General features: G+C 52.3%; 1 protein-coding gene across 4 annotated transcripts; it reads left to right on the top strand.

Moving 5' to 3' along the window:
- Positions 1–2,668: 2,668 nt before the first annotated feature.
- IP6K3 (inositol hexakisphosphate kinase 3) lies at positions 2,669–26,507 on the top strand. 4 transcript variants are annotated; one of them, XM_049092023.1, is made up of 7 exons: positions 2,669–2,885; positions 3,842–4,045; positions 12,240–12,576; positions 20,136–20,340; positions 21,504–21,679; positions 22,782–22,957; positions 24,853–26,507. In XM_049092023.1, the coding sequence occupies exons 3-7, from the start codon at positions 12,378–12,380 to the stop codon at positions 25,318–25,320; spliced, it is 1,224 nt and encodes a 407-aa protein (XP_048947980.1). In that variant the 5' UTR covers positions 2,669–2,885; positions 3,842–4,045; positions 12,240–12,377; the 3' UTR covers positions 25,321–26,507. The 4 variants fall into 4 exon arrangements, with proteins under 4 accessions (XP_048947980.1, XP_048947979.1, XP_025274233.1 ...); XM_049092022.1 differs by having other exon boundaries at positions 3,789–4,045; XM_025418448.3 differs by lacking the exon at positions 3,842–4,045 and having other exon boundaries at positions 2,670–2,885.

The following is a 26,507-nucleotide window of genomic DNA, read 5'->3' as shown; positions in this document are numbered from 1 at the left end:
TGAGCCTCATGGGTCAGGACTGACTTTGTAGAGGAGAGGCAGGATCAGGCCCAGAGGGTGAGCCGGGGAGTTGTCATGGGGCAGAGCTGGTCCCAGACATGGCCGGAGGAGGCTTAGCTGCAGGTTATGTTGCAGGTAAAGCTGAGCTTTGGAAAAACAACGATGAAGAGAACTTGGCCATAGTCGGGAAACAGAAATAAAGTGGCCCATTTGATTGCATGATGGAAAGCACCAGATCACTGGCTCTGTGACCACAGGGCCCTGTGCATTTTGTCTATTGCTGTGTGTCTTGGATCACATGGTAGGGGCTCAAAAATGATGTTAAATAAAGGGAGGGATAGGAAGTCAGTGTGGAACTTTGCTTTTTGCAACAGCAACAAAACGAAACCAGAAAGCAAGTACTGGAATGTGGTCCCACCCTCCTGAGGCCCTGGGTTCAGTCCTGCAATGGCCAAATGGCTCAGGTGGGAGGTCCCTTCCTATCCACCCTTAAGAGCCTACAGCTCAACCCATGTTAATTCAGAGTTTCCCAGAACAGGGATAGGAGTCCAGCAGGTGGGAAAGGGGACATGGGGGAGTGGTGGGGGGAAAGGAGGTCACACCGTCTCTTCCAGGGCCAGGTAACCGGAGCGCAGCACATAGCTGGGCAGCTGAGCAACCAAGTACTCAGCAGGCTCGCAAGGCAGCCTGACCATCTGCCTTCCCCAGTGAAATGTGATCCACTGCCCTGGGGAGCGAGCAGGGCCATGGATGCTCAGCCCATTACACCCAGCCTCATGGTGCCCAGGAATCCCTGTCATGCCATCAGGGCTCTGCCCTGGCTGGGTGTGGAGAGGACTGGAAAGGAGGCTGGCCACAGGAAGGGCAGCTGCGGGCAGCCCCCAAACTTGCTGTGGCCTTCCCGTGACACTGTTCTTTGCTGCTAACACGTCTGCTGGGCAGCTGGTGATATGCGAGGTCCCAGAAGGGTGCAAAGCACACAGCACAGTGACGGAGGGACCTCTGGGACAAGGGCCAGGAGGCCTGCGTTCCAGTCCTGCCTGGTCTCCCATTTCGGCCCTTATCCAAGCCCAGGGCTCATCTGTTCTGGGCTCATCTGTTCTGCGCATGAACAGTGAGGGTGGCTAGACCGTAGGAAGGAGCCCTCCGTGGACATGTGGAGACGGGGGTTGAGGGGATGGAAAAGCCATCACGGCTCTGCTGCAGCAACAAATCTAGGGGAGCCCTGTTAGAGCCAGGACACAGGTGAGGGCACCCTGAGGGAAGCAAAAACCTGGGGGCTGTGACCCAGAGTCAGAGAGAGGCTGGACCAGACCAAGAGGCAAGTTGGCCTGAGGCGGCCTCGGAGGAGCCTCTGGCCAGAGAGGAGGCTGAGCCCCCTGGCTGCTGCTGAGCCGCAGGGGCTGAGTGTCCACAGCCAGGGAAGCCCGGGAAGGGGTAGGCTAGCACCCCAGGCAAGTGGGGCACACAGTGCCCGAGGGAACTATAGCCAGAAGCCCAGGGTAGCTTGAGTTGCCTGAAGGGCCAACTTCAGACCTAATACTTGGCCCAGAGTCGCTGAGACCTGAAGCCTGTCCCTGACAAGTCTCTGTCCTTTTCCCACACTCCATCTCTCCCCATCTCCACATCACTAGACCTTGTCAAGCCTGCCTCCTGAACATCTCAGGAACTCACCCACTCCCTTCCACCTCACTGCCTCCTCTCCCCACCAGGCTGAACTCAGCTGGAGAGCAGAACCTGGCAGCCTCGTAACCTGCCTGCCCATTTTTGATCATGCCTCCCTCACCTACTCTCCTCAAAGCATCCACTCTGCTCAAAACGCCAACCTGGGCCTGGCCCTTCCTGATGTAATGCCCTTCAGTTTCTCCTGAGAAGCCAAGGTTAGAGACCTGTAAGGTGCACTTCCCCCACCCCAGCCTCATCTGTCGTCAATCCCCACATCCTGCATGCTCCAAAAGCCTCCACCTCCCAGATCACCCTGTTCCCCGCTGCCTCTGGGCTTTTGCATGTGCTCTTCCCTTAGCAAGCATGTTCTTCCCACCACCCTCTCCACCCCAACCCGGATGATCCTATTTATCCAATGGTTACTTCCCCCAGGATGCCTTCCCTGCTCCCCCCAGGCTGGGCAAGGGGCCCCCCCTAAGCTCCATGTTCGAATACCAAATACACTGGAATTGCCCTTCAACCTGCTGAATACCCTTTCCAACACCTGCTCTGTGATCTCCTGACAACAGTCCCTGGTCTGGCAGGTTCCTGGGGCAGCCCAGCAAAGGCCTCAAAAACTATTTGACTGATTGTTTTCAAGCTGATCGAGTGCTGACTGGCTTGCTGTTTTCCTGCCTGATTTCCCTCTCGCCGGAGTGACAGCTTGGGGCAAGCTGACAGTAAAGTTGTGGGGAAGAGGGTAAAGGGAGGGAAAAAAGACTCCCTAGCCTAGCCTTACCTCAAGGAATCAAAAAACCACTGGGGACCTCATGCAATTGGCCCTGGTGCACAGGGCCTGACCTCCAACCAGGCAGCAGAGCATAAGGCTTCTCCCTCTCAGGCCTCTCCTCCTCTTCCTCCTCCTCATTCACATGCCCTCCTAGGCCGCAGGCCCTGCTCCCCTGCTCGGAGCAGCCATACACCAGCTGACAGCTGGACGCGTCAGCCCCTGCCAGCCCTTCCCAAGGGTCAGGTGACCTCCCATCTCAGGCCCGCTGGGCGGACCTGGGTCTAGGCAGACCTCTCCACCAGCGCCGTAGTGGACAGTGAGCTCTCTGTGCTGGGGCGCCGGGAAAGGCCTCTGCTCAGGGCCAGCAGTCGGCAGCCACCGAAGGAGATTCTTTTCCACTGGACCTTCTCTTCCACACACTCCCTGCTGTGCTTCCAGGAAGGAGGCCCTGGTGAGTGCTGCCTCAGTGGATAGGGTGGGGAGGGCCTCGTGGAGCTCTTGGCGGTGTGGGAGTGAGGGTCCACCCAGGACAGGACAGCCCCCCACCCCCAAGAAGGGGTCTACCCCATGGAGGTGCCAGCCTGCTCATTTATGCGCGTCTATACAACTGTGTATGTGGGGGTGCTGCTGGGTTGGCTCACAGCAGAAATTCTGTTGTTTGCTTGTCTCTCATCTCTGTGCCCTGCCCTTGGAGTCACTCATCCCAGCCTTCCTAGGCTGTCCAGGAGTCTTTAACCTGGGCTCCTGCACGTAGGCAGGGTGGGTTCCGCAAGCTGGGCCTGCAGAGGAAGCTGGGTGGCAGGTACAGGGGTGGGGGCCAATGATTCCCACCGTTTAACCCTTCACAGAGGCAGCTGTCTGGGGAGAAGCAGGCAGCACCCCCTGGGCTCCAGGGACAGTGTGTCCTGTCCCGGCAGCCCCACCCTCCATGGCGGGGGAGGGGTGGGGTACACGAAGCCAGGATGACCTCAGCCTGTGGGCAGTGGGCCTATGGCCTGGGTATCGGGTGCCCCCGTGGAGTGCGGGTTGACCACGGGGACTGCCGAGGGCCCCTGCCTGGGGTGGTGGCACAGTTTTGGGGAGCCCCTCCCCATGGACTCTTCTTGACCTCAGTAAATCTGAGACCTGAACCTGTCTGAGCCTGTCATGGTCCTCAGGACCTCCAGGGGATCTAAAAACATCCATCCCAGGTTCCCCCTCCAGAGATTCGGATCCCCTGGGGCAGGGCCCAGGCTTCTACAGATTTTTAAAGCTACCAGTTTATAATTTAACCTTTTTACCATGAAAAACTTTAAGCCTACAGGAAACAGCAGGGGGAATGATATATAATGAACTCTTGCATATCCTACCCCAGGATTCACATGGTTGTGTGACCTTTACCATATCTGCTTCATTGACTACCCTAAGGATAAAGTACTTGAAGCAATTTTTGGACATCAGAGCATTCCCCCTGAAGTACCTCAGGAGGTTCTTACACAACCCCGATGGCCATTATCCCACTGACAAAATGAACACCTCCCGAAGAATGTCCACGTGGAGTTCATATTCATATTTCCCCGATGGCCCCCTGGGTGTTTTTTATTGCTTTGTTTGGACCAGGATACAATCAAGGTATGTGGGTCTGTATGTCTTTTAAGTCCCCAATCTGAAAGTGTCTCTGCCAACCCCCCACCCCCGCCCCGCCTACCCATCACCACACTGACCTGCTAAATGAAAGGGCCAGTCATCCCACAGGAGTGAGAATCTGGCTGAGTCAGACACCTCTCAGTATAGAACAAGCAACTGAGGCCCAGAAAGAAAGGGACAGGGAATCTGAGGCAGGGCCAGGTCTCCTAGTCCCTTCCTGTGCCGTACTCCCCAAAGCCAGCTCCTTATCGAGGATCTGAGAAGCTCCTCCACTGCAAAGGGCCTGAGGCCCCTGGGACCCTCCCAGGGTGCTGCTGAGGACCACGTTCCTCTCAGCTGGGATATGCCCTCTAGGTCCTACGCGCAAACCCCTCTTTGGCAAGCCATATCACCAGCTTTGGGGTCCCTCACCCTCTGAATGGAGCCAGGCACCCCACTCCTCAGAACACGCCTCATCAAGGGCAGGAAGCTCCCCTGCAACCAGACACCCCTGAGAAAAAGTAGGGTGAAGTGAGAGGAGACCGGAACGTGGAAGGACATCGACCTTGAAGGTAACTCCTGAGCTCTTGAAAAACTGCCCCTGGGAAAGGCAGGGGCCTCTCAGCCGCCCTTCTGGGCTCTCTGAGGACAGGCCCAGCAAGTCCAGGTCCGGAATGTGTGACCTGGCAGAGGGCCAGGGCGGGTGGGCTGGCTGTGGAGTTTGGGCTGGCATGTCTGCTGCTGCCCTCTGCTGGGGAAAGGCCCGCTCGCGCTCTCCCTGAACAGGCTGGCTCGGCGGACTGGGCCGTTCCACCCGGTGGTCTTGCAGCATCAGGACCTCTCGCTCTCACGAACACATGCACTTACACATTCGTCTGCACGCTCACACGCTTGCTCCACCCATTGCTACATTTTAACCTTAAAAGGATGTTTCTTCTTGCAGCCATAAAGTTGCCATGCTAACCACTGACAAAACCTCCTGTCTAGCTCAAAGGCCTCTTATGTAAGGCAGGTGGCTGCTGATCACAGTACTTAGAGAAAGGTGTAGAGGCCTGGGGAAGGGTGTCGGAGGTTGGGAAATGTGCCTGTCTGGGTGGTAAGCAGCCTCCAAGATCCCAGATGCAGCTTCTAGGGGGTCAGGTCCTAAGGGAATTAGGGAATGCTGCTAGAGCCATCAGTAACCATGCCCAAGGTACCCGAGGGCCCATGATGCTGTCACGAGGTTAAGATACCATAGGGGTGAGGGAGGAAGAAGCCTCCAGCCTTAGCCACCCCCGGAGTAGCCCTTCCAGTGGCACTGGGATTCTTGAGTCATCTTTGCCCCATGCGTCTCCCGCCCTGACAGCAAGCTCAGAACATTGCTGCTGCTGCTGCTAAGGACATTTGTCAGTGGCTGAAGGGCTTCTAAACTAATAATCGCTATATTAAAATCGCATTTGGTCCTCAAACTGGAGGAACATTGGGAGATTTTACATGTTAAAGGAAAAGGAGAGGAAAAAAACTTCTCTCAAAGGATAAAATCAGCCCTGAAATAAGTTTGTGTGACGGAGGAATATGAAGCATTTCTCTGTGGTTCTGGCTATCAGGCCTTCCCTGGGGAACAGATGCTCCGCAAAGCCACATATTTCAGCCATGGCTGAGAAGGTGATGTGTGAAGTCCCCCAGTGTTCGGTATTGATCCCATTGGGTAGAGGACCACACAGATGGAGGGCACGCCATCCTACAGCCCTTGAGTCATTTTTAGAGTGGATTTTAAAACATGGCTTTTTCCCCCAGAAAATAATCTTGTGCTTTCCCAGCCTGGATGGCCCCAGATGATACACAACCCTCTGCCACATGAGAAACTCAAAATCCTCTTGCCCATTACAACCTAAGCAGTTTTAAATGGTTTTCAGGTCCTCTCTTCTCTAATAGATTAAAAAATGCTCCCTTGGGCATCACAAAGACATTGAAAGGTACTTGTATCAAATCTCTGGCTCCAGCAGGCCTACGAAATGTACAGTAGAGCTTCAGAGTAGAGAGGGCAGGCCATAAACCATGCTGCTTTTGAATCTGCAGCCTGACACATCTTATACTGCAGTCTTCTTTTGATACAAGCTGTTTCTTTCTTTCTTTTTAAAGATTTATTTATTTATTCATTCAGAGAAAGTGAAGAGAGAGGCAGAGACACAGGCAGAGGGAGAAGCAGGCTCCATGCAGGGAGTCTGGTGTGGGACTCCATCCCCGGTCTCCAGGATCCCACCCCGGGCTGCAGGCGGTGCTAAACCGCTGCGCCACCGCCACCGCCACCGGGGCTGCCCCAAGCTGTTTCTTAATTATCTCTTCCCAAAACACTTCCTGCCCCGCCAGATTTATTGGAATGCAATCCTGAAGGCTTCCTCACCTCACCTTCTCAGGCAACCCCCTCCTCCTTGGCCTGAGCAGGACCAGACAGGCGCTCCCCTGGGCTGGGTGGCCAGGCCTTCTCTCCACCCCTCTAGGCCAGCAAGTAAAGCAAGCCAGGGTTACTGCCACTCACAGCCCTCCCTCTGGTCTCCTGGCCAGCCCTGGCCACTTCCCTATTGCTTCCTGCGTCCCCTCTTCTCCTGAGACAGGCCCTTTTCAGCCTCCCCCAGACACAGGCACAGCTGGCATCTCCCCCTGCTCAGACCCTATCCTGGAAGTGTGACACCATGCCTGTCACAGATGACAGCAGTACCTCTCCTAAACCTTTTCAACTAGGACTCCATTTCAACATAATTTGTTCCCTACGAGTCCTCCTGCGATAATCATTATACTTTTAGTATCCACTGATTGAGAAAATGATGATAAAAACTACTAGGAACTCAAATAGTGCCTTTAAATGAATCTGTATTTTGGTAATCTCCAAAGTGTTCATATACATTTGAGAGGTTATCATGCTCCAAGAGTATAACTGTTCTGGTCTAAAGATGATGCTTGTGGCGGTGTGGCTTTGGGAGGCTCTAGACCGTCCCTCAGGCAGCAGCCCTTTGCCCCTGGCCCTGCAAATCCACAGTGCCGAGCACCCCATCAGACCCTCCACCAGCAGTGCACCACCCAGCTGGGTATGAGCTCCTGGAAGGCTCTCATGTCTGATGTAGGCCACTGAGGCACACAGCATGAAGAGGGCCTCAGACAGGATCCCAGCCCTGAGGCCTTTAGAGTAGACAGTCTTGAATCCCAGCTAGAGTGCTCAGTAGCTCCTCTAACTGTGCACAAGGTCTTCAACGTCTCAGACCCTCAGGTTCCCCACCTGAGAGTGATTCTCTTCAGAAATGGTGATAGTGACTATAAAGCCAGTGATCCACAGGAGATGCTTCATAGGAGAGGCTACTATTATATAGGATATATTTGGGCATGAAGTATCTGACTGCCTGGTTCAAGTGAGGTCACTTTCCACTTCCTGGCTCCATGATAGGAATCTGGCTGTGAGCTGGTGCACTGGTCAGGAAGCATGAGGCTGTGCTGCATAACAAACCACCCCCAAATCACAGGGGCCTACTAGCACAGAGATGTATTTCTCTGTCAGGCTACATATCCAACATGTATAGTCAGTCACTCAGGGAGTGATGGTGCTTCTGAGATGGGCCAGAGAGAGAGGACATGGGCAATGACTTGCCCTTAAAGTTCCCACTGGAAATGACATCTGTCACTACCATGCACATCATGTCGGCAGAAGCAAATCACGTGGCTGCACTTACCTTCAAAGGGCAAGGGAAGCGCAATCATACCACATTCCCACAGGAAAAAAACAGACTATTTGTGAACAGCGCTGACAATGACCACAGTCAGCCAGCTTGTCTCCAGATATAAGGAGCTGACAGGCTCTCATAAGATACAGTTCATGACGAATTTCGTCTAAGTTTGAACTGGTACAAGTTTGATTTGTGGTCTTGCCTGCCATCTTCCCTACAATGGGAACGGCAGGCTTAAAAAGGGGCAGAGCTTCTGTAATTTTTAATGAACCCGGGTTTAGCATGCAGCAGAGATTATATACACAGACTCTCAGGAAATAAAATGTGCCAACTGGTAGTGATGAGCCACGAGGCACTCATTCCCCTCAGCCTGCTGGTGGCCTCTGTCCCTGTGTCTGGCATCACTGGTATTGTCATCTGTCCCCACTCTGGAAGCCAAATACAAACCCAGGCCCTGCTGTCCATGACCCTCCTTTCAGTCTAGGGAGTGTCCTGCAACCCTGTGGCAGGCTGGCTGTCACTCAGGTCCCAAGGGGCTGCAATGACCGAGGCAGCCCCACGGCGGGGCGGGGGAGGAGGGGCTCATTTAATCACCAGCTGGACAGTGGGGCCCATCAGGGATTTTAGCCCTTGAGTCTCCTGGAGTGAGCCCAGAGTTTTTCATTCAGGACACAACCCAGTGACAGAAGAGGACACAGGGACCTGAGGTCATTTGTTCACTACTCCTGGGGAGGGGGCTCTCAGCTGAACTCTTCTGGCTTGGGGCATCTCCCTCCCTGCCCACCCTCCCTCCCTGTCTCCTATTTCTCCCTCCCCAAGAACACTAGGGTGGGATGCTGGGTGAGGGGCCGGCTGTGGGGCTACAGGGGGAAGTGTGGGCTGGAGAAAGGACATTTGTCTCCCTCTGACACACTGAAGGGAGCCCAGTGTACTCAGTGAGTGTGTTAGAGGGAGCGGAAGGTCCTGTCTCAAGCGGGTGCCTCACCTGCCTCCCAGCACCCTAGCTGAGTCAGTCCTGAGAATAACCCACGCAGTGACAAGCCTCGGTGGCAGAGACACTTGGGAAGAGGACTTCACAAAGGAATTCTGTGCATTTTGTCATCTGAGTATCATGACAAGGCTATGGCAGTGGGTGGGAAATCAAGACTCAGATGAACATTAGGAGTTCATCCTAGGGGCCTCATGAGGCTAGTGGGAATGCCTGCAACAGATCTGGGCTCCTGACTCCCTGCACAGTGCTCTGAGGAAACAGAGCACTGATCAAAGGCCACGGCCCATGCATATAACAGACGTACCTGCATGTAGCAAAGGGAAGGTCTGGGTTGAGAAAGACCTGTCAGCTTGAATTATTTACTTGGGACTTCTGAGGGAGGACTGGGAAGAATGGAGGTCTTCCCTAACTCATTCCAGAGAATGGGGGGTTGCACAACAAAGACGGTGACAGAGAACAACCTCAAGCTTCCTCGGGAATGGAAGGTCAGCATTAGTGCCAATGGGAAGCCACAGAGTGCCTCCCTGAGCAGCAGCAAACCCACCTGCCTAGCTCAGGGGCTGAGGCCACCGCCCTAATCCTCCTCTGCCCTTCCCACCAACCTCACCAACCTGTGTCAGAACCACAAACCATACAGCTCAGGAGTAGGAGGACCCTCAGATATCGCTTCACCTATACCTTCAGATGACGCGTGAGAGGAAGAGCCCCAGTTTCCCTACCTGTTGAGTCTAGATTTTTTTTTAACATTTTTTAAAAAATAAGCTCTATGTCTAACACGAGGCCCAAACACACAATCCCAAGATCGAGTCACATGCTCTATTGACTGAGCCAGGCAGGTGCCCCAAATCTAGAGTTTTAGAAGTATAGGCTGACTACCCAACAGATACCCCATCACTATCAACTCACCCTAAGTTTGCACTGTTGTGCCATGGGCTGCTTGGATGCCCCTGGCTTGCTCTCTGCTCTCTAAGAAGGTTCAGGCAGGGCTCCTGAGAACATCTGGGAATGACAGTGCCTCTTGGGTCTTGTTGAAACCCCTAGCCAAAGAGTCCCAAAAAAGTCAACACCAAGCCCCAGCCCTGCATTGACCTGCCACGATGGTTTCTGTAGAGGTGCGGAGCCCACCCACCACTGGGACATGCACTTACTCCATCAGGTTGGAGGAGAGACAGGCCTGGGGGACAAGGAAACCTGTGTCCTGTCCCAGCAGAGCCAGTGACTTACAGGTGACTTTGGCCAAGTTCCAGTCTCCTTGGGGTCAATTTTCTGACTTTCAAAGTGAATACACAGTAGCCCTCAACCCCCCTGCTGCATGGTGGGTAAGTGTGCTATGGGGCACAAGTGTCTGGGTTCAAATCCCTGCTCCCTCCTTACTGGCGGGAGGCAGTAGGCAAGTTATTTAACCTCTCGTTTTCCCAATCTCTGAAACAGGCTGATAATACTACCTCATGGGGTAGTTGTGAAGGTTAAAGGAGTTGATCTATACAACACACCTAGAACATTGCCTGGCACCCAGCAAGCTCTCTGACTTTATTACCAATTATTGCTATTTCCTCTCCCACACCACCACTGCAAGGTGACACTGATCTCCTAAGGGCTCCTTAGGGAGAGAGGAGTGTGGGGAGGGAGGGTGGTGGGCTGCTGGCATGGGAGCATGAGGGCTCGCCTGGGATACCACCTGGACACATCGGCACAGCTGGGCTGCCTTGGCAAGGCCAGGCCTGGTTAGTTGGTGTTGGGCCACCTTGGTTTTCTCTTCTTTCTTCTTTCTTGCCTTCACCAAATTTGCAAGTAGGGCTGGGTTTGCCAAGCAGTTGTGCTATCTTGTCATATATCAACTTATCCCTGAGCCAATTTCTGATTTGCATCTGCATCGAGATGCCTCCTACTGGCTTCTCAGCTCATGGAACAGGCTCAAGTGGGGCTCCTTCTTTACAGTCTGAGAGCAGACCCAGGGTAGGCCTAGGCTGTGGTGTCAGCACAGCCCCTTACCATCAGGCCTCAGGCTCCCTGAACCCCTAATACCTGGCCCAGCAACCCTAACCTCCCCCATCATGCTCCAGCCATACAGGCAGCTCTTAGAAGCCTCATCCTACATCCAGCAAAGCAAATGCACATACCAGGCAAAACACCTCTCCCTTCCTAAAGGGGCAGGCACTCTGTGGCCCAAAAGACAGTAGCTAATGTGAGAAAGAGAGAGAGAAAGAGAGAGACACCCCTAGGGGGTGAGGGGGTAATAAATGGGCCAGGCTGAGGTTTTCAGCGCCACCTGGTGCCAGAGGTACAGGTGGGTGGCAGGAAGCTCTCTGAGCTGGGGTCCTGAACAAATTGATAGGCACTCCATGCATGGAGCCAGCTGGCCATGCCGACGGTCTGAACTGAAGGTCATTCAGGGCATTAATCATGTCCAGTGCTGCCTAGCTTGGAGGCATCCTTGGCTGGGAGTCCAACAGAGGAGAGAGTATTAATAACTCGGCAGTGATGGGCACCCCTGTAGGAATGTCCTCTCAAACAGGACAGGACAAATGTGGCCAGAAGAGCCTCCCCTCACACTGTCTCCTTGGCACTCTCCTGAGACAAAGTCAGGATGTCTTTCGGCGCTGCATTTCCAGCCCCAAGTTCCAGCAAGCCTGCCCTTAGGGAGGAGGGGGAGCTCTGGCAGGTAGCAGAGAATAAGGCCCAGAGACAAGCAGCCTCCACTTTCCTCCTGCCTCGCTCCTGGCCCGCACCAGGGCCTGGTCAAGGCATTTCAGACCTTGCTTCTCTCGTGTGCAAAGCGGCAGTGAGAAAGTCTGCCTTCCTTTCAACCCAGAGCTGTTGGGAAGATATAACTACCATGGCAATAATGCTAGAAATAACAATGATAAATTACATTTATGGAGTACTTAGCTCTGGGCCCTCAGCTAACCTTTTCACAGTCTTTATCTTAATTTTGTCCTAAGTCCATGAAGTATCCTTATTATTTCATTCTACAGATGGGGAAACAGAGGTGCAGAGGTTTGGTCACTTCTCAAAGTTACACAGCAATTCTGTCGTGAAGCCATGATGTAGATTGACGTGCACAGCTGTGCTGTACAAAAATGAAGCTTTCCTGTACCCCCTAAGCCCTTGCAAGAGGCTGAGTGCCTGGATAGCAGGGACTCTGCTCTCTTCTTGGGCCTGTGACCAATACTCCCTAAGGAAGGCAGGAAACACAACATGAGGAGTTAAGACAATCTGTGTACTCTGGATGCCTACGGTTATGTGTACTGCTTGATTTTTTTAAAAAAATGTTTTAATATTTAAATTCAAAGGGCAGAGAACAGTATTTAGAGAAGTCTACCTCTCATCCTGGCTTCCTGGAGGCAATCATGGTTACCAGTTTCCTAGGACAGATTATTCTAGAAGTGACAGATGCCTCTTTCGAGTCTCGTTCAACTACTGGTGGGTCGTGGCTGGGAACTGTGGGTCCTTCTGTTCCTCTCAGTACACCATCTCCCTCACACCATTTCCACCTTCCTCCTCTGCTTTCCAGGGGCCCACAGACAGAAGGACAGCTGTGCTATGACAGTGACAAAGGCCAAGAAGGAGAAAGCTGAGGACCACTGACGGCCTTGCCTCCTGTCCAGGAACTGCCTCTTCTACCCCAGACCTTCTTCCTGTGGATAGATACATGGTTGTGCAGGACAGCACGGATGCTGGGGATGCCAGAGTGGGCGTGCGGCTAGAGCCCTTCCTGCACCAGGTCGGAGGGCATCTGAGCGTGATGAAGTACGATGAGCACACGGTATGCAAGCCCCTCATCTTCCAGGAGCAGAGGTTCTACGAATCCCTGCCTCTGGCCATGAAGCGATTCACTCCACAGTACAAAGGTGAGTGTCCAGGCAGCCAGACGTGGCTCTGCGCCTGCCATACTGGGCTGGGCTCGTGTGCACGCACCCACTGCTTCCCCAGGCACTGTGGCGTGTGTAAGAGTTGCCATGGAGATATGCCCCTCTCCCACAGACCAGTTGGCCTTCCCTGTCCTAGTTTCTCTGAACTCTTCAAGCCTCCAGGCCCAGAGTCTAATGCCACTTGGCATCCCTACAAATTAGCTCAAGCCACCAGGCTTTGAGGAACTGAGAATGGACTAAAATGACACCCCAACCCCACCCTGTGCTTCGGAAGTGCCACGGCTGGGTCCTGTGACCAGGGCTGGGAAAGACATGGCAGGCTGAGGCCTCCTTCAGCTCCCTCTGGGGACCCAAGTGGGTGGCAGGAACCTCAGGCCTGGGTCAGGGCATGAAGGAGCTGGGACCTGATGAGGAAACTGATGGGAACTGATGTTCCTGATGTTGAGGAAACTGGGATGGGAACATCCTCATATAGTGGCCAAGCCAGGGCCATGGGCTGCCTTCCAGGTAAAATGGGGGCAATGAGGCAGAGAGCAGTGTCTGTTCTGGATCTGAGTCCAAGGTGGGTTCAGGGGAGTGAAGGCTGGGTGGGGAGGGCCACCATTTGTGGACCTCCAGGCAGGGGCAGTCTGGGCAGCTGGCCAGCGTCCATGGGGCAGGCTTTTTGTCCACACTCAGCCTTCAGGGCATGACTCTGCCAGCCACCAGCCCCTCAACAGGATGATGAGTGCCCAGAGAAAAGACCTCTTTCAAAGGTTTTTAACTGTTGTGACTATAAGCTTCTGTGCTCGTCATCTAAGTATCTGCAAAAAAAGTGATGAGGAAATCCAAATAAGTCAGTCAAAAACTCACTTGCATTTCAATGATCAAGATAACCGGGAAGGACACGGCCTAGCCCTATGAGTGTTTCTCAGAGTATGTGCTGGGATTGACCAAGGCTGATTGGGGGGCGGGGGGGGCGTTTAAAATGCATATTCCCAGGCTCCCTTGCAGATCTGTGCACCAGAACCCCTGGGATCAGGGCCTAGGAATCTGTATTCAGCATGTCCCAGAGTGAGATTCATTCATTCATTTATATGCCTTGAGCCCCAGGCACTGCTTCAGTCCTGGCTTGCCAAGACCTTCCGAGAGTCTGAGGCAAGATAGATGTATATGAGCACCACACACAGAGAGGGAGGGGCAGACGGCTGGTGTGCAGTCTGTGCATACCTCCCCTGGGGTCTCTGGAGCCGCAGGCCAGTGTTGCCCATCAGCTGTGGGTCACTGCCCATCCTGTCAGAGCGCCCACTGGAATGAACGTCTGTCCTTTCACAACCGAACTCAACCTAGTAAAAGGGTGGCAGGATCTTGCGTGGGGTGGCTCCTGCCCGCAGCATTTCACGCTTGTTGGACACAGCTCTGGAGCTGAGACAGACCGCCAGGGCAGTCACAGGCAAAGAAGGGAAATGTAAGAGGCTGCTTAGTCTCCAGGACCCCATCCTGATGCCTTCCCTGTGTCCTGTCTACACGTGCCCATTCCTCCACGGTGGGGGGTGTAGTGCAGCCCCACTCTCGGGCACCCTCAGGCACTGGTCTCCTGTCTAGACCCCTACTCTATACTCTGCCTCCCAATCCAGGTCGGGCTCATCTCTGGTACCTCCTGCTAATTTGATAGATTAATTGAAGCCAAGGCATCACAGCTGCACGTATCAGCGGTCACAGAACATGCTTCAACTTCTGTCCTGGGGCTTCACCTGGGGGATGGTGTTTCCACACGAGCCGGGAGGGGGCTGGGTCGGGAACCACAGGACACCCCTCAGGTGAGACCACATAGCCCTGCTGAGGGTGAGGCAGGGTCCACGGACTCGAGTGACTCCCAAACATGAGGTTTCCATGGTGCAGAAACGTGGATTCACTCAGCAGCCAGAACGTGATCTGCAGGGTGCCGTTGGCCAGGCACCACGTAATGAAACACACATCTAGGGAGACAGTAGAGAAAGGCCCAGAACCAGAGCCCTCACACTCTCAGATGCCTGAAGCAGGTGGCTGAGGTCAGGTTTTAGGTGGGAAAAGGTCCCTCCCAGGGCTCTCAGGCTGCGCAGGTTCTCGTTTCACCAGATAAGAAAAGTGGGATCAGCTAACCGTCGGTGCTCACTCAGTGCAGAACACACTGTAAATGGTTTCCACTATCAACTCAATCCTCACAACAACACTCTGAGGCAGGTACTACTACGATCCCCATTTCACAGGTGAGGAGACGGAGGCCCAGAGAGGTGACAGGACTTGCCTGAGGCCATGCAGCCAGTGAGAGGCAGAGCTGGGATTCAGAGCTTCGAGGTCTGGCTCCCAAGGGTAGGCTTGTGGCCATCAAGGCCTGCTCTACCAGCCACTGTTACCCAGGAGACGGGCTCCTCGGATGCCGGGGCTCAGGGGTCATCTAGCCCAATGAAGGAGGGGATGTGATTTGCCCAGTCACTCAACTGGTGACCTCAGGTCAGGGGGACTGCCACAGGGGGCCTCCCTTTTTCTCCCCCATGGGAAGGGCCCTAGAGAGAGGGGCAGTTTCTGTAGTGGCACTGTATGCCATGGAGCACAGCCTCTCCCTTCTCACTGCCCTGCTCTGATGGCACCCGGGAATGTAGGGCATGGACGTCACTCCAAAGGGTAGCCTCCCCATGCCAAGAGCACGCCCGGGCCTTTTGCTGGGCTCCTCGGCACAACGGCATCTCAGGGCTGCATCCCTCTGCCTCCCAGCGTACCTGTCAGCTTTGGACATGCAAGGACATACTTCTAAGTCTGGCTGGTGAACAGATAAGCCAGACTCATACTACAGACACCGGCGAACAGATGCTCTCACGAGCTTAAAAATAAATACAGTGGATGAAAAATCTAAATGTGACACAAGATTCCATCAAAATCCTAGAGGAGAACACAGGCAACACCCTTTTTGAACTTGGCCACAACAACTTCTTGCAAGATACATCATGAAGGCAAGAGAAACAAAAGCAAAAATGAATTATCGGGACTTCATCAAGATAAAAAGTTTCTGCACAGCAAAAGAAACAGTCAACAAAACTAAAAGACAATCTACAAAATGGGATAAGGTATTTGCAAATGACCTCTCAGATAAAGGGCTAGTATCTAAGATCTATAAAGAACTTATTAAACTCAAAAAAAAAAAAGAACTTATTAAACTCAACGGCAAAGAAACAAACAATCCAATCATGAAATGGGCAAAATACATGAACAGAAATTTCACCAAAGAAGACATAGACATGGCCAACAAGCACATGAGAAAATGCTCCGCATCACTTGCCATCAGGGAAATACAAATCAAAACCACAATGAGATCCCACCTCACACCAGTGAGAATGGGGAAAATTAACAAAGCTGGAAACCACAAATGTTGGAGAGGATGCGGAGAAAGGGGAACCCTCTTGCACTGTTGGTGGGAATGTGAACTGGTGCAGCCACTCTGGAAAACGGTGTGGAGGTTCCTCAAAGAGTTAAAAACAGACCTGCCCTACAACCCAGCAATTGCACTTCTGGGGATTTACCCCAAAGATACAGATGCAGTTAAACGCCGGAACACCTGCATCCCAATGTTTCTAGCAGCAATGTCCACAATAGCCAAACTGTGGAAGGAGCCTCGGTGCCCATCGAAAGATGAATGGATAAAGAAGATGTGGTTTATGTATACAATGGAATATTACTCAGCCATTAAAAACGACAAATACCCACCATTTGCTTTGACGTGGGTGGAACTGGAGGGTATTATGCTGAGTGAAGTAAGTCAATTGGAGAAGGACAAACATTATATGGTCTCATTCATTTGGGGAATATAAGAATTAGTGAAAGGGAATAAAGGGAAAGGAGAGAAAATGAGTGAAAATATCAGTGAGGGTGACAAAACATGAGAGATACCTAAAACTGGGAAATGAACAAAGGGTAGTGGAAAGGGAGGTGGGCGGAGGGTTGGGGTGACTGGGTGATGGGCACTGAGGGGGGCACTTGATGGGATGAGCACTGGGTGTTATGCTATATGTTAGCAAATTGCACTCCAATAAAAAAATAAATTAAAAAAATAATACATACATACATACATACATGCGTACAGGACAGAACATTCCTGGAGGCTAGGGAAGCTGCTTGGCCAACCCAAACTGCTGAGATGCTCTGGGCGACACTTTTGCCTGTAAGCATTCCTGTGCGCTCAGCTGGCAAGACTGCAGGTTGGGGAGCCTGGGGGCTGGTGACAGGCTCACAAGGCTCAACAGGCGGGGGCCGCACAGTGCCGGGAGCCCACATCCCTGCAGGCCCAGCCCCCATGGAAATACAAAGCAAGCCAGAAGCCGGGCCAGGACCGACATGACTCCTGACCAAAAACCAATCCAAGCCCCAAGGAGTCTTGATCCCACTGATATGCTGCTTTGGTGAATTGCTGGCAACTTGAAGTCGTCTGCAAGGCAGCTATCTGCTACAGGTCTCGGGCTTCAGAGGAAGGTCTGGGCTGAGATGGAGATGGCTGTGGGAAACGCAAGGAAGATGGACAGGCAGAGACACAGAGCCACAGGCGTGCAGAAAGGCAAAGCAAGGAGGCAGGGCCATGGAGTCTGGCTGGGTAGCTCTGACAATATGAGGAGTAGAAATGACTTGGATTTTATTGGGGCTATTTTGCAACTCTGCTCACCTCCATTTATTTAGACACTCAGATCTGATGAGATCAGACAAGAGCTGGAGCCTAGAGAAGTGGGTGAAGGTCACATTTCTTGTCCTTCCAGGGAGGCCTCCTGAGGCCGGGGGCTCCCCGAGACAGTGGTTTCTGGCAAGAGTGATACCATAGTCCCACCACGGGGAAGACCAGATGGTGAGCTGACCTTTACAAGACCCAAAAGGGCCTTGCCCTTGTCTGGCACACATCCTGGGCTCCCCAGGCAGCTGGGAGGCTCCAAGCTCCCCAAGGACAAGCACAGAAGCCAGAGCGCTCTCCTTTCCCCACTGTGGAGGGGTCGGCTCTGGGACCTGGTGCTGGCTTCCGGGTCAGGCCCTCTCCAGGGAATAAGCACAGCAACCCTCCAAGCCGAGGAACTAGGAATGGAAACATAAACACCATGTCCTGGGGCCTCTTGGCACTCCCAGCCCTCTGGACTGATGACCCTCTAAGGTACTGGGATCATGGTTTCTCTGTTCACTCTCACGGAACAGACTGGCCAAAACAAATCTGATAGGGACACAGCAGGAGTGTTCCTCACCTACCCACAAGTAAACACAGCATGACGACACTGCTCTCCCGATAAAAGGCTAAAGACCTCAGCTCTGTGTTACAGCTTCTCCCTTCTTCCATACCCACGTGGAGCATGGCCTTCTCAAGAGCTCCACCCCTACTGTGTGACCTTAGGCACCTTATTCCATCTCTCTGAGTCCCAGTGACCGCAGACAAGGGCATCACAGGCCTGCTAGAACTAGGTAGTAACAAACGAAAAGCACAGAAGCAGACACCTGGCACTGATTACTACCACCATGGTTCTTTCTCTGACCTGCCATCAGTCCCCTGTTCTCATGAGCGGAACACCTCTGGTGGGCTCCACCTGGGGATGCATGCCAGTGTTCAGGGAAACCGCAAAATGCCAGGTTCACGTATGGTATTATTAGTAGTATCATTATTAATTCACAAGACTCAGGGGCCTGACATGAGCTAAGGAAAAGCAGAATTCTTTTTAAGGAGCTAGAGAGAACTGAATGTCACTCTTGGGCTGCAAATTTAGGGCACCAGGAATCTGAGATGACAGGACTAGACCGGAGAGACCGCTGAGCTAGGCACAGATGGCCTGAGGAGTGACTTGCTGAATTATAGAGCAGCCCTGAAAGCAAGCGTCTGCACTGACCAGCCAGGGCAGGGACACAAGCAGGAAAATCAGATGCCCTGAGTGCTGGTGCAGCAGAAATTACCACATGTCCAGGAAAGTGACCAAGTGGCCGGGGGAGGAAATAAATACTTGAGAGGACATGATCACGTGCAGCCCCCCCTTCTCTCAGTCAGAGTGCCAGCAGAAAATGAGTGGTATATTGAAAGGGGTTTAAATGAGGAGAATTTTCAAAGGGACGGCTCATAGGAGTGCATGCAGGATTAAGAGGACAAGGGGGGGCTGATGAGGCACAGAGGGGCCAGCAGCACTGAAAGGCTGTGACCACCCCTAGGCCCGAAGGCCACAGAGAGGGAACGGTATTACTGACCCAGCAAGAGGGGGGCCCTAGAGGAAAGGATCATGCTGCAGCACCAAGGGAACCAGTAGGATAAATACCTCTACCTTTCTCCTGCCCACCCCATCTCCTGCCAATGTCCTTCACTGGCCAAACCCCTGGGAAACCAGGGGCAAGGAAGCCACTGGTACACTCCACAGGGTCAGCCTCGCAGGCACAGAGAAAGGTGGGGACAGGTGGAGGGTAGCTTGGTGAGAGAAGGAGCCAATAGAACAGTCATGGCATCAGCTGCAGGAAGAAGTCTAGAGATCCAGTCCTTGCAAAGCCATCTGTGTGGCTGTCTCCCATGCCACCAGCAAGAGTATAACTCCGACTCCACCAGAACTTGGGTGAGGCCAGGCACCCACTTAGCTCTGATGCTAAGCCTACTCCACAAGGGAACTCCTAGACTGTGCCACCAGAGCAAGAAATCCAAAGTGGGTGGCCACGGAGTCATTGGCATTCGTGCCAGACCTAATTACGTGACCTGGCCAATGTCCCGGAGGAGAAGCCCAATTAGCACATTTGTCCACTGGGTTCCCTTGCACTCTGACTCTCACAAGCAGCGAATGAAGCAGGCTGTTGTGTCTCCATTACAAACACCAACAGTCAGGAGTTACCGTAGCTGGAGAAATCCTACAAGTCTCCTGTTTCCTATCAAAGAACCATGTTCCATTAATAATATTCACATGCTGTGTGTCTAGCTGAAGGAGATGGCAGGCATCTGTGTTAAAGCCAGAGACCAGGGGTAGGGGTGGGGGTCTAAATGAAGGTGACACAGGTCCTGGAAGGCTGTCTGAGGTGGGCTTCCTGGAAGAAGAGAGAGGGAAAGGGAAGGGAGAGAAAGGATGATGAAGGAGGCAACGGGGAGGAATGGGATGGGCCCCAACTTCCCTCACAGCCACCCTGAGGCAGAGGGGTCCTCTCTACAGAGGACCAGCTCCAATGACGCCAGGTTGTGCCCCGTGGAAACAGCTCTGTTTTGACGGGGAAGGTACCACTACTGAGGAGCCAGAAAGTGAGAACAAAATGTATGGGACTGACTTTGTCCAAAGCATGAAAGGGCAGAGAGATGCAATGAAGCGCAGCCTGTGCCCAGATCAGCCCAAGGCTATTTTCTGCAGGTTCCATGGCCCTGGGCTCATTCTGGAACAGTCCCCATAACTCTTCCTTGAGAGAAGAGTTAGGGAAGGGGTGGGGGGGTTGATCAGTGACATTACATTAAACTACAATTCAAAAGGATGTCACCTCTTGCAACACATCCACCAGGTAAATTCCATCTGGTTTCCCCCTCCCTTCCTCCCTCGTGTGCTCTGCAGGCACCATCACGGTGCACCTCCAAAAAGACAACCGAGGCCATCTCAGCCTGGTGGCCAACCCGCTGAAGGAGAACCGGGGGCCCTTCAAGGTCTCCACGGAGTCGGCGGCAGTGGCACTATGGCAGACTCTCCAGCAGACCACCAGCGGCAGTGGTGGCGCCCACTCCCTCACCCAGTGGCAGCTGGCACACTCGCTCGAGGAGAGGTGAGGGCCATGTGGCAGGATGGCAGAAATCCAGCAGGGACCAGTACCACTCCCACCTGCGCCAAAGCTAACGGCTCCCCAGTAGGGACAAGGGAGTGAGAGATTCACATGAAGTCTCTGTCTAGAAGTGCAATGGGACCCAGAAAAGGAATGGATTTTCTTTCCTGTGGTTTTAGAGGGAGGACTGATGTATTTACCTCAGAAGCTGCTGCATGTACAGAGTCCTATGTAGAGCAGGCATTCAGTACATATTTGTTTAATTAAATACCTGTTTCACCGAGACCAGGAAGTGTCTCTGGTGGGGTGTGAGGGTGGGGGCAACGCAGAAACCCAGAAGACTTGACACAAAGGAAAAGTGGCTAATGGCAGTCAGAAATCACCTTTCCCTAGCAATCAGGAAGGGAAAAGGAGAGGTCAGTGAAGTCCCCCCTGGGACCTTAGAGACACAGGCAGCTCAAGGCACCCGAGATCCCAGAGAGGTCTCCAAAACCTCTGATAATGTTAGCTGACCTTTCTCAGATGAAAAGGACCCCTGGGAACTTATAAAACATTTCTGGAAAACAAAAGGGAGCTAATACAATGAAAGTACCTCCCTTCCCCAAGGAGCTCAGCGGATCTAATTAAGCCTCTTGGCTCAGCGTCAGGAAGTGGGTACAGATTATCTCCATTTCACAGATGGGAAAGCCAAGATGCAGAGGACAGGAGAGAGGGTGGACCAAGGATCCAGGATTCCCACCCCTGAGGACACTTTGAGGTCTCAAGGGAACAATGACATGGCACACTCACAGCCTAAACCCCCAGTCTTCTGATTCTAGGGAGGGTTGCTCTCTCCACGCTGTGTCGCCTCAATAGCACAATAGTAATCCAGGTCACTTACAAGTGAATTTAAACCACCTCAGCCCTCTAAGGAGGAGATGACGTTTCCTAATGAGTTCTTCTGGGGTTCTGAGAGACGCCATGCCAGGGCTGCAGTGTGGACTGATCTGGTGCCCAGGGCCTGAATGGGGCAGGAGGGGCATACAGAGGCCCTGCAGGCATCCTGGAGAGTAGGCAGGGACAGTCCGTGTCAGGGCCCAACCCTGGAGAGCCCAGTCACAGAGATGGGCACCCTTCCCCAGTCCTCTGGCCATTGCTGGCCTATCATTCGCTTCTGTCTCCCATAGCCCGGCCACGACGCTCCTGAGGTCCGAGTTCCAACTCAATGCCCAAGTCTCCTCGCTGGTGGAAGATGCTAAAGGGAACCAGTCTGAGAGGAGGAGCTTTAACCCGTGGGGCCTGCAGTGCCATCAGGCCCACCTGACCCGCCTGTGCACCGAGTACCCAGAGAACAAGCGGCACCGTATCCTTGCTCACACTCCTACCACCTATCAAAGGGTGGGAGGATTGAAGGCGGGTGGTGGAGACAGACAGACAGGGTATACACAGGGCCAGGGGAGGGGGAAGTGTGGGGAGACTGATGTGAGGGACACTTCAAGGCACAAGCCCTCAAACCTAGGACCTAGAAGAAATCTGATCTCTCCAAAAGAAAAATTAGAGAGTGTGGGGAAGTCAGACTGGAAATTGAGCTGAACACAGTGCCCATGGTCAGGCCACTGGCTGTGTCACTGCCACCTGAGCAGAGGGGGCTGGGCTGGGAGGTCTGTGTGTGCAGATAGGAATGATGACTGCCATGCTGGGTGGGGGCAGTGGGAGGCTCAGGGGGATGGGTCGGTTCCCCACACCCCAGCCTCCCTTTTATCCCTCCAAATTCTCCCTGAAGATGTCTTCCTATGGATCTGACGGAGTGAGGGGGGTGGTTCCCCCATCAGGGAAGTGCCCGTGAGGGAGACATTCCTCCCTCATCCTCAGGCTGCCATGTTCTGAGTACATGCAGGCTTGAAACGCCCCCTTTGTCAGCGCTGGGCTCCTTCCTGCAAGACGGGTGACTGGTTTCACAGTATTTACTAAGACACATCTGCAGCCCTAATCCCTAAGAAGCTTTTGCAGGATAATTACTCCGCTGAAATTAATATTCCTGCAACTCATCTCCAAAGCTAACATCAACCTACTTCTCCCAAAAGGTACTGGCCCGTTCAGTGACTCAAGGTTTTAGCCTTATGATTTTCTGCCATAAAATGTAAATTGGGCATGGTCTGCCAGGGATTTCACGCCTGCATTTAGATTTCAACCTCAGAGCAAAAAGGAAAAAGAAAGCTCACATAGTCATAAACTCCCCTAAATAAATGGACTTTTTTTTTTTTTAAATAAATGGACTTATTAAAGCAGCCTGCAAAGCTAATACTTGGAATTCTTAAGAGGGACGATGGGCTTGTCTGTAAGGAGCCGAAAGAGAAGGAATAGCTAGCTTTGTGTTCCCAGGCATCCGCCAAGGCATGCTAACTGCCTCCGTAGGGGCAGTGGCCTTCATGTCGGCGGAGCCTTCCTGAACTTGGCATGACCAGGGTTTCTGCTGCTGGAAAACGTCGTGTCACAATATAAGCACCCCTGTATCCTAGACCTGAAGATGGGGACCCGGCAGCACGGGGATGATGTGTCTGAGGAGAAGAAGGCCCGCCACATGAGGAAGTGTGCGCAGAGCACCTCGGCCTGCTTGGGCGTGCGCATCTGTGGCATGCAGGTAGGTGCAGGGCTGGGCATCCTGGCATGTCCACTGTGGGGCGATGAGCGTGTCTCCCAGACACCTCTGTGTACAGAGCCACACAGGAGGCAGCTGGGCACAGCCTGCCCAGGCAGGAAACGCTATCTACCCTAGGATATACTGGGATTTCTATAAGAGCCCCTTTCAGGAAAGTGCTGCCAAAAAGTCACTTTTTTTTTTTTTTTAAACTCTGTCTCAGGGTCTCTGGCAGCTTAAATTTCCCAGTGGCCACATGGGTCCTGTCCATATTGACAGCAGACCTCTGATGACAGTGTGTGAGCAGGGGCTGGGGAGAGACGTGAAAAAGAGCTTCCCTGTGCACTCCGTGACTTTCTCAGTCTCTTGAAGGATAAAGCTGAACCCTCTCCTTCTCCAGTGCTGTACAGCACTCTGCTTTTTGAATTCTTAGAAGCCATTCCTTCTTCCTACTCCACCTTTTCTGGGTTTTTGTTGTTGTTGTTGTTGTTGTTGTTGTCTGCTACCTGTTCTGGTTAATGAATTAAGCAGATCGTAGCCTGCTGAGGCAAAGGAAAGTTAATTTTTTACTGCCCAGACTCTACCCCAGTTTTGCAGCTCTGATGTGGCCTGTGGCAGGGGCTATAGGAAAGGGAAGAAATAAACTTTCCCCACTCGTTTGATTTTGCAGTCTATCTCCCCAAAGCAAAACCAGACACCAATTTGACGGTACACGTTAAAGCTTTCCTTAATTGAAACTGCCACCCTTGAAGCTGGAAGTGGAGTCTATAAATTTGTTGCACAGATGTCCCTTGGAAGGTTTGGAATGCAGTCCTCAAGAGAATGGAGTGTGATGATTTGGGGTGTAAATGGAATCTCTCTCTGGACCTCCAATCTTCTGAAAATGATCTGATTTATTTAGACAATGACACCTGTCATGTATTTATGACAGCTAATTTAGCAGCCCATCTTCAGCCCTCCAAAGCAAGTCTATCATATCTTTCTGATTTTTTCAGCACTGGCTTCCCATAAACATACCACATAATCTGAAGGTAGGAAAGACCTGAGAAACTATCTTGGCCAGGTGTGGGCTGCCCTTCCCAGGTGTGCCAGGTAGAGGTGTGCCAAGTCACGGCCATGCTAGCCACTGGCCTTGGTACAGCCTCTGCCTCTGCCATCTGAATGAAATGGGAGCGGGTGCCACTGTCCCCCCACCCCCCATCAGCATCTCCTCCATCTGTTCCTTTCTGGTGGCCAAGACATGACAGGGGAGAGGAGGTGCTGGTGCCAAGGAGGAGCCACCAGTTCCCAGGGCTGCTGTGAGGCTCCCCTCAGCTGAGCTGGCTGCCTGAAAACCCCACCCATACCTGATCCAGCCCGTCTTTTGATCTTTTTATCTTCAGTCAACCCTGCTTTACCTCAGGAGCCATGATTGTTTCCTTAGAATCTGCAGAGAAAGGACTTTATAAACTTAATTAGGGAAATTTGAATCTAGTTGGCTTTCCAAGGCCATTGGCTGTGATTTCAGATTCCTACTGAAGCTTTCTAGCTTGGGTTTGCTAATATTTGAATTGAAGAGGGCCAGAAGCCAGGGTTTAAATCATGATTTGGAGGATGACACTGGAAATTCACAAGAAAGGTGATCCAAAGCTTTTCCTCCTGGGTGGAGGATCACCTTTGTGGGGTGAAGAATATTTAGACCCTGGATTCCTATTAAAAGCTTGCACAGAAAGCATTTTGAAATGTGAAAGATCCCCTGGTGCTTGATGAAAGATCATCCTTCCATTCATTTCAGCCATGCTTGCCCTGCATCTCCCAGAAAACTGTTTATATATCCTATTAGTTTCTGACACTGCAACCATAGCAGTTCCAAGTCTGTTCTTAAGTTGGCAATTCTTCACATTTTTTTTTATTATAAGGTTTATCAAGTTGATAAGAAGCACTTTCTCTGCAAAGACAAGTATTACGGAAGAAAACTCTCCGTTGAGGGGTTCCGACAAGCACTCCATCAGTTCCTGCATGACGGAACCCGCCTCCGGACAGAGCTCCTGGAGCCCATCCAGCACCAGCTCCGGGCCCTCCTCTCGGTCATTAGGAGCCAGAGTTCATATCGGTTCTACTCCAGCTCTCTCCTCATCATCTATGATGGGCAGGAGCTGCCAGAAAGGACCCCAGGAGGTCTGCATTCTCAGGAGGCTCCGCAGACGACCCATGGCATCTCTGCCGGAGGTCTCACCAAAGTTGACATCCGGATGATCGACTTTGCTCACACAACATACAAAGGCTCCTGGAACGAACACACCACTTATGACGGACCAGATCCGGGCTATATTTTTGGCCTAGAAAACCTCATCCAGATCCTACAGGATATTCAAGAGGGAGAATGAGGCTTGTTGGGCCTATCCACATTTTTTTGGAGTCTAGATCTCAAAAGGGACCTACTGCCAGCCAGGGTACTCTAGAAACTGTTAGATGTCTTTGTAATAATTATATCCACATTCAAAAGCCATACATGGCAGGTATATTACTGGCTGCTAAAGAAACTAGCTCTGGAGGGAATTCCACGTATGCTGGCATCTTATACTAATGCTGGTCATTGGAGACTGGACAGTCAGTGTGAAATGGCACCATTTTGCAGTACATTGGAGGGCTGCGGCATGAGAGAGAAGCCAGCATTACAGTAAGATTCTGGAGAATTTGCGTTGAAAAATTTTTTTTTAATTTTATTTATTTATTCATGAGAGACACAATGAGAGAGAGAGAGGCAGAGACACAGGCAGAGGGAGAAGCAGGCTCCATGCAGGGAGCCCAATATGGGACTCGATCCTGGGCCCCCAGGATCAGGCCCCAGACTGAAGGCAGTGCTAAACTGCTGAGCCACCAGGGCTGCCCCAAAAATGCTTTTTTGTTGTCACACTGAAGTCTTGGCAAGCTATGAGGCAAAAAACTCTACTTGAAGAAGACCTGAACAGTGAGTTCACAAGTGTATGATTTTTCTGGAGCTCACGAATGACTGTCTCCTACCTTCCCAAGAGGCATTTGGGTGGGGCAGGAAGGAGTGGGGCAGATCTGCCCATCTCACCAGCTTCCTACCCAGGGTCTGAATGGGCAAGGGCAATCCAGACACAGCCCTGGCAAATCGAGACCCCAGGTTCTCCATTTTTGCCCATGGAGACAAGGGTCTCTTTCTAGACTTCCAAGTACCTATTGGGAGCGATAACTTGACTAGATCCTGGCCACAAAATGGCTCTAACCATGAAATGCAGCTTCCAGTGGGGGTGGACTGCACGAAAGGATGAGCTACTGATGTTAAATTATACTATTTGCTTTCTATTTATTTATTTTGGGGGTAGGGTGGGGGAATCAGGAGAGAGAAGGCTGGAGGGCCGAGGAAACCAGGTGTAATGTTTACAAGACTGGTGGACAAGTGTAAATACGGAAGAGCAAACAGTCCTAATTAATTAGTTCTTCTGCAGTGTGGAAACCCATTACAATGCCCTTGAGTCGAGCATGAAGATACGTTACCCAATTAGGGAAATAAATTTGTTAATAAAATTGCTGAGGTCACCAGTAA

Source organism: Canis lupus, chromosome 12 (assembly GCF_003254725.2).
Source record: "Canis lupus dingo isolate Sandy chromosome 12, ASM325472v2, whole genome shotgun sequence".
Classification (NCBI taxonomy): Eukaryota; Metazoa; Chordata; class Mammalia; order Carnivora; family Canidae; genus Canis; species Canis lupus.
Note: the sequence above shows the minus strand (reverse complement) of the source record. Positions and strands in the feature narration are given on the sequence as shown.